Source organism: Daucus carota, chromosome 7 (genome assembly GCF_001625215.2).
Source record: "Daucus carota subsp. sativus chromosome 7, DH1 v3.0, whole genome shotgun sequence".
In the NCBI taxonomy this organism is placed as follows: domain Eukaryota; kingdom Viridiplantae; phylum Streptophyta; class Magnoliopsida; order Apiales; family Apiaceae; genus Daucus; species Daucus carota.
In genome coordinates this window covers 27058529-27066251 of record NC_030387.2, presented here as the reverse complement: position 1 = coordinate 27066251, position 7723 = coordinate 27058529, and the positions used below count along the sequence as shown (strand labels likewise).

General features: G+C 30.8%; 1 protein-coding gene across 1 annotated transcript; it reads left to right on the top strand.

Annotated features, from left to right (window-relative positions):
* The first annotated feature begins 847 nt into the window (after positions 1-847).
* On the top strand, positions 848-6175 carry LOC108193294 (putative casein kinase II subunit beta-4). The gene is made up of 5 exons (XM_064081704.1): positions 848-1362; positions 3746-3964; positions 4735-4844; positions 4945-5110; positions 5728-6175. Exons 1-5 carry the CDS (start codon positions 1119-1121, stop codon positions 5856-5858), a joined length of 870 nt encoding a protein of 289 aa, XP_063937774.1. The 5' UTR covers positions 848-1118; the 3' UTR covers positions 5859-6175.
* The last annotated feature ends 1548 nt before the right edge of the window (positions 6176-7723 follow it).

Below are 7723 nucleotides of genomic sequence, written 5' to 3'. Positions count from 1 at the left end.
AAGATACTAAAATAAAGGAAAAATAAATGAGGGATGAGCATTCTCTCTTGAGAATGACAATTGGATCGGATCCGATATGACATTATCCATATCCAATTCTAAACTCTGAATTTTTTATCTATACCAAAACCTGATCCGAACTTAAAAGTAAAATCCGAACTCAATCCGACATGTTCGGATCAAATTTGGGTATATTCAAAATACGAATTATTTTCAAGATTGAGTATGGATATATCCGAAAATTAAAACCAGTAATCTAAATTCTGACCACGAAATGAAAACCTAAAAATTTGAATCATTAATCATTAATTACGTTAATATTTTCTAGTATGCAGGATTATAATGCATCATTAACACTTAAAGTACCTTAATTAATATATATTTTAAAAAAAAATTACATACATCTCATAACCATGTTTATTTTTCAACTAAGTGGAAACCGATTTTTAATCGATATACTTATAATATATTATAATATTTAATATTATGCATTCAACATGGCATATTTTGGATTAATTTATTAATAAAAAAACTTTATAAATGTTAAATAATGTATAAATCGCAACATATTAAAATTATAATACATAATATATTATTACACTTATATATATATATATATATATATATATATATACATATATTTTAATATGTAATAAAAAAATATCATATATTTATGTATAAATTGAATATTATATAAAAATTTAATAAGATATATTATTTGTATTTTAAATTTGAATAAGCGTCATGATCTTATTGGTTTAATTAATTCATATATATAACATTGATAATATTAAATATAATGTTTATATTATTATTTCAGAAAAAAATGTTTATATTATATTTTGGTACCTGAAGGCTGAATAAGCCTGGGAATCTCTCTCGTCGTCTCTCTCGCTGTACGAAACCCTAGTTTTCTCCGTCTCTCTATACAGGTCCTCGGTTTCCGTGCAATTCGTCGTTCATCCATTTCAATCTTTTAAAAAGTCTTCATATTTATCAAATCGAGTGAATTTTACTTGATTCTACACACAAAATGATCGATAAAATGGCCTTAGATCTCTTTAAGCACTGAAAATACATATAATTAGAGTCTTGTATATATATAGTTTGTGGCTAATATGATTAGAGATCGAGGCGGTGGATCTTCAAAGTCGGAGGTGGTTGGTGGAGCGTTAGATCGGAAGAGAATCAACGATGCATTAGATAAGCATTTGGAGAAGGCGTCGGCGAATTCTAGGCTTTTGAATCTCAAGGAGAAGGAGCGCCTTTCGATTCCGTCTACTTCGGCTGCTGGAAGTAGCAAGTCACAGTACGATAATCGAGCTTCGGTGAATCTCAATTTGAAGAATAATTGCGCCGATGGTTGGTATTTTAATTTTTTTCTTATTTGTGTCAATGAATTATATCTTGATATTGTGTGATTGTTTATCGTTGCATTTTGGTTTGGATTGAGTATTGGTTGTGATTGTGGCTTAATTAGGATTTTACATTTTAGTTTTTATTTTTTTAGTTCGTATTTGGATAGTGGAGTGGGGATAATAATCCGTATTGAACAAATTTATCTGTCAGAATACTTGGGACTTTTAGTTTTTTACACTTTTGGAATGTTGTTTCAATGAGAAGTTGGCTCAGAGTAATGGATAGGATTATTAAATCTCGTCTCATATGTGATTAGGAGGCATCACTTATTTCGTCTTCAAGGAAGATAATGTACATGGTTTACTGAACGGTCTAAACAAGAGGAGAATTGAATTGTTTGTTTGGTAGTAGATTTTATTAGAAGAAGAATTTTGAGAACCATAGATCTCACATTGTATTAATGAGATTATAATGAAAGATCCATTACAGTATTTTCCTAATCATAGCAATAAATATGCCAAAATCCTCAACCTAAGTTGAAGAAGAAAACAGTATAGTAATAATTAGAATAATCCTTGAAGGCAATAAATCTGGAATCCTTAGTTTAACTCCAAAAAAGGATTCCTAAAACTAAATAAGACAATTTGATTGTGCCATGCCTATGTCAAGGAGCAAAAGATCGAGATATGTCTCTATTACTAGCTCTAATATTCTTGAAGAAGGTTCAAGTCCTTGTCTCTCTCAAAGTGGCAAGGTTACGATACTGGCTAGGTTACTCTGGCATTGCAAAATTGGTATGTATTAGAAAATGAACTTTCAGAAAGAAAAGATCCTTCATTCCTTTTTATTTCCAACATTTAGGTCTATTATTTGAAATCTTGGATATGGTTCCGAAATTCTAGACGGGCGCCATAATTTTAATGCAAGTAAACTTTATGTAGACGAGTCCAGTGTACATTTATAAAACTAGTATCTACCACACAAATCACATACTCTTAATTATGTATGTTAACTTGTAGCATAATATTAATTGAATAGCTTTGAAACAAGTCGAACCTTGCTATCTACAAATAAGTTTTAGTAAGATCTTAATTTTCGTTTACACTTGATTTGCTATATGATGAAGTGTTCGGTTTTAGTAAGAATGATCTGATTAAGATCCCATACCCACACCAATGTATGTCATGTTCATTGGAGTCAAAATGAAGATAAAGAAATGGAGAGTTCAGGTAACAGAGTAACATTATAGGGCATGAGGCGACATCTACCTTCTAGTTTTGTATTTTAAGTGCACTAACAATGCTTGTGATAAGTTTTACTTTAAATTTTATCTTGACTGACTTGGTAGCTATATATTATTTGTTGTATTTTACTTTCACATGATTTATATTAAGGGGTCGTTTGGTTGGGGTAACCATTAAAGGGATAGAGAAACAATTATCCTCATTCACTTTGTTGGTGTTTGTTTCATGAATATTGTCATTGTTTTTCCCTCTTTTTGGTTTTAGGTTTACCCAACATTCCTTATAATACATTCATCATCCCCCACTAGATATTTGTTTTCTCTTTTTTTTGATTCTTTTTTTCATTTTCATTTATAAGTTATTTTAGAATTCATTAAAAAAATTAATTTAATTTTATAAATTAAAAATGATTTTGATATAATTTAAAGTCAAGTTTATAAGAAATTAATGACACTTTTAAATAATAACATATATTAATTTATAAATATACAAAAAAAATTATATTATTATAAACATAATTATATTTAATTTAATTCTATTGAAACTATATAATATCTGAAGAATTAGATATGGAAATAATCATATATTTTTTCATTTCGTAACCTATAAAAACAAATAAGTAATGCAATTCAGCATCATTCCTTTCATCTCTTTTCATTTTCCTTTTTGAATTTCATTCTGTTTCCCCGAGTGGAACCAAACGACCCCTAAGAGCAAGACGAGTGAGAACCGTAGAAATCTTGGATTTACATTAGATGTATATCTAATGTAAACTTATTTATATATGTACATAATTGAACAAGGCATTTGTTTAGGTGCATTTGTGTATATGCTCAATGAGTTATCTGGTAAATTGGTTCTTATTTGAAACCCAAAGTCTTCATTTTAGTTTTAGATGTGATTCAGTAGTTTGAAGTTAGTTGTACTATGTATTTTCTTACAATTCATTAATGTTTAGTATACAAGTAAAAGCACATAAAGTATTTCTCTTGTTAAATCTTAAAATCTGTTAAACATAAATTACTGTCAAACATGATATTAACCTGCTTTTTATTTCTTAGTATGAATCATGCATTCATCTACTATACACTTAGCAATCACATTGGATCTTGATTTTTATGCTTGACTTTGTAATATTGCAGAAGAATCTGAGTCAGATAGTGATGAGTCTGATGTCAGTGGGTCTGACGGGGAGGACACATCGTGGATTTCATGGTTTTGCAATTTGAGAGGAAACGAATTTTTTTGTGAAGTTGATGATGATTATATTCAAGACGATTTCAATCTCTGCGGTTTAAGCAGCCAAGTTCCATACTATGATTATGCACTTGATCTGATATTGGATGTTGAGTCTTCTCATGGTACTTCTTTTTTTAATAGTACCGTGAGGCGTGCGTTCGTATATGATATTATAGCGTGTTGGCCTGAATTTGCTTTTCATAGAGGGATATCTGGTTTATAACATGAAATTTAAGAATGCAGAATGGAAATTAGACAACACCTGGACTGGCCTAGCTTCTTATGTTTATACAAGAAACTTCTGCTTGAGATAATTTTTGGTTGCATTCTATTCATAATTACACATCTATATCATAAATCTGTACAAGTTTTCCTTAAAATTAATTTTTACTTTCCCCATATTTAAGCAAATAGAATATCTTGTTTCTGGGTCCAAGAGAACTAATATGAATAGGAGCTGCATAGGATGAAAAAAAGCTAAAATGACAAATTGTACAGCTTAGCTTGTTGGTAATGACCAGTTACCTGGATTGAGTCGGTAGCTGTTTCTGTACATTTATCGTCACGTTGTACTAGATGGAACTAAGAAAATGATAGGATAATGAGATTTGGTGCTTTCTACTCAACTAGGATCTGGAGGGCAACTCCGGTCTGATTTAGGCGAGTTTATTTTCTCGTTATGCAAGAAAACTTCTATCTATTAAACATCAACAATTTTGTTGGATTGCATTTACTTTATCTGTAGGATGTGCATCTCTCTGTTCATATATATCTTTACATTATATGTGTGTTTACATGTTGGCCTGTGTATAATTAAGTTCTTCCCTGTTTACCCATCTCACTCTGACAATTGATTATTTTTTATTTATTTTTTTGCATTCTTTATTGGTAGGAGATATGTTCACTGAAGAACAAAATGAATTGATTGAATCAGCGGCAGAAATGTTATATGGTCTGATACATGTCCGGTACATACTGACCAGCAAAGGAATGGCTGCAATGGTGAGTGTATAATCTAGTTCGTCTCATCATTTTATTCGGTGTTTTATGTTTGCTTTGAGTGTTCTGTTTTTTTCCTATGATTGTTCCTTAAAAATTACAGTTAGAGAAGTACAAGAACTATGACTTTGGGAGGTGCCCAAGAGTTTATTGCTGCGGACAACCCTGCCTTCCAGTTGGCCAATCCGACATACCGAGATCAAGTACTGTAAAAATATACTGTCCGAAATGTGAAGATATCTACTACCCTCGATCCAAATACCAAGGCAGTATCCTTTGCACTATCTTTATCCCTTTAATAAAGTTTGAACTCTTTATGGATTCACACAATATGTTCAATATGAGTTGTTACTAATTTGCAAATTCCTAAATATTAATATGCTTCATTGAAATTGGAGCATAGCTTTAATTGTGGTTGGTTTGAACTTAAATTGGTTTTACGAACCTTTTTAGATTTCGCAAGTGTGCTAATATACTAGTGGAATGAGTTTTGGTGTAGAATATAGTGAGTAATATTATAGCTTGGATTTTTAATTACCTGAGTCATATATGATGAAGCTAATTTTAACTGTGTGATGTCATGCCATTTGTGTTTTTTGTTTTATGAATTTTCCTTACAAACTTTGTTGCATACGGTGCTTCATACAAATATTGTTGCATGTCAACATATGCATATGGTCCTTCATACAAATATTGTTGCAAGTCAACATATGCATATGGTCCTGCATCCTTTTTAATCGTTAAGTTGATGTTTTGTTACTATAATCTGTTCTGCATTGTCATTTTGGTTATGTATTTGGTGTAGCATTCTCTAGCACCCTTTATTGTCACAAGGTCATGACGAATTCCTAATTATATTATCGTGATTTCCTTGACATTTCTCAAGATATTGATGGGGCATACTTTGGAACCACGTTTCCTCATCTGTTTCTGATGACCTACGGGCACCTCAAGCCACAAAAATCAAATCAGAGCTATGTCCAGAGAGTGTTTGGTTTCAAGCTACACAAGCCATGACAATCTATGAAAAGCATTATGTTCAGACTGGAGGACAGTTCTCGACTTGTTTGTATGATGTAGAAGTGGTCTCAACTAGGCAGGGGCTGGATTGTGGTTCTTTCAAGATAAAGATATATTTGTTGATAGCAGTTTTCTCCTCTGATGAGCAAAATCTCTTTACCAAATATCTATAAACGTAGTGAGCAATTGTAAGCTAATTCTAGTTATTCAGAGGAAACTCTTGCTTTTGAACAAAGACAACAAGAGAATCCTGTTGCTTGAACTATATTTCCTTCTCATTTTCTGTAATCAGTTTACATGACGATTTTTGTGGAGATTAGTTTTGGTATGTGGCTCAATTCAAAGTGAGGGACCTAATGAACCATGCAATGTGCCAAAAGCTATATGAACATTTTGAAACATGAAAATTAACCGAAATATACAAAAAATGGTGTGGTATAAACCCTAAACACAGGAATCTGTTCTAGCCCAACGAAATAATTGACTCAAATTGGCCCAGTAATATTCTCTAGCCAACCTGGCCCAATTTATGACATATATACGGCAGTCTTTTTATATTCATCGTACGTGTTTGGTTCTTCCCCTAATGGCTGAGTTATTAATGGCGGTGTTTGCCTGGGCGAGCTCAAAAGTCTATTGGACTAAACAAATATTTTACTTTTTAATATAAAAACGAGACATATTTTTACAAGTAATTTGAATTGCAAATAAATATAATTTTATATATTATTTTTCAGATATAGATATTAAATTTTTGTTCAAAAAAAAATTTAAAGAATATTAATTTGTATTTGAATCCCAAATTACGGAGTGAAAAATTGAAACAAGTATTATTATTTCTAATGTAAAGTACAATTATGAATATTTGTTGTAATTAGTTTACGTGATCCAGAAGGGCGGACTCAACAACTACGCCGTCTGTTTCACCTGCTGAGGTTGTTTATACACACATTTAGGATATAGTATAGCTTAGCTGCGTGACGTGATCAAAATTAAAAAGAATAAGAATGTGAACCAATCTAAACTTTTTTCTCGATCTTCTCTCCAATCGCCTTTCTCTTTTCATCCCGACAGATTTCTTATCGATTTTTCGATGAAAAACTCCAAATTTTTCTGTTTAATTACTTATTTTTTGATTGTTCTTTCCTGTTTCACTGATTTTCTTAGATCTATATTACTCAAGCTTTCGATTTTCGTTCTTATTCGTTTTTAGAGGATTTTTTATTCAAACTCATACTACTGGATATTGGAAAAAAATTGTTAATGGACATATGATTTTTTTTTTTGTCATGACATATGATATTTAAAAGTAATAAAAATACCATAATTACTCATGGAACAATAGCAGAAAAATGTAAAATTTGACGGATAAAATTTTATTAACAATCCAAATTGTAAACTAAATGAAAGCCATTTTATTTAAGTTGCGTCTATGTTTGAATATTCACCTGGTCAATTCTACTACTTGCGGCCAAAGTAATGACATGTTGGTTATCTCTTTTGAAAAATACATGTTGCTCACAAGCTCAATGACAAATTCAAAACGATCCAAAAATTCATATTTCAGATGGATTGTTTTTAGTATTGATTTTCAAATGATGTAATTAAGCTGATTTAAATTTGATCATTTTTATTTACTCATTCAAATTTGGATAGCTGGTTTAATGTTAAGATAATAATTTAATATTTATTTATTTTTGTTTATTAAATTTAAAATTTTTTTGTGGCTTTCAAATTTATGTTATTAACAAGCTGAAGATGTCCTTACCTCCGCGACTCCACAGAACGAGTGTTATAAAAATGAGGAATGGAGAATCGTATCTAATATCTAATCGGTTGATTTACCAATTTAGGATTATCAA

Excerpts from the sequence above, each read along its gene's own strand:
- LOC108193294 (XM_064081704.1), top strand. The coding sequence starts at position 1,119 with ATGATTAGAGATCGAGGCGGTGGATCTTCAAAGTCGGAGGTGGTTGGT. Across the intron at positions 1,363-3,745 it reads GAAGAATAATTGCGCCGATG|AAGAATCTGAGTCAGATAGT; the intron begins GTTGGTATTTTA and ends GTAATATTGCAG. Across the intron at positions 4,845-4,944 it reads GCAAAGGAATGGCTGCAATG|TTAGAGAAGTACAAGAACTA; the intron begins GTGAGTGTATAA and ends TAAAAATTACAG.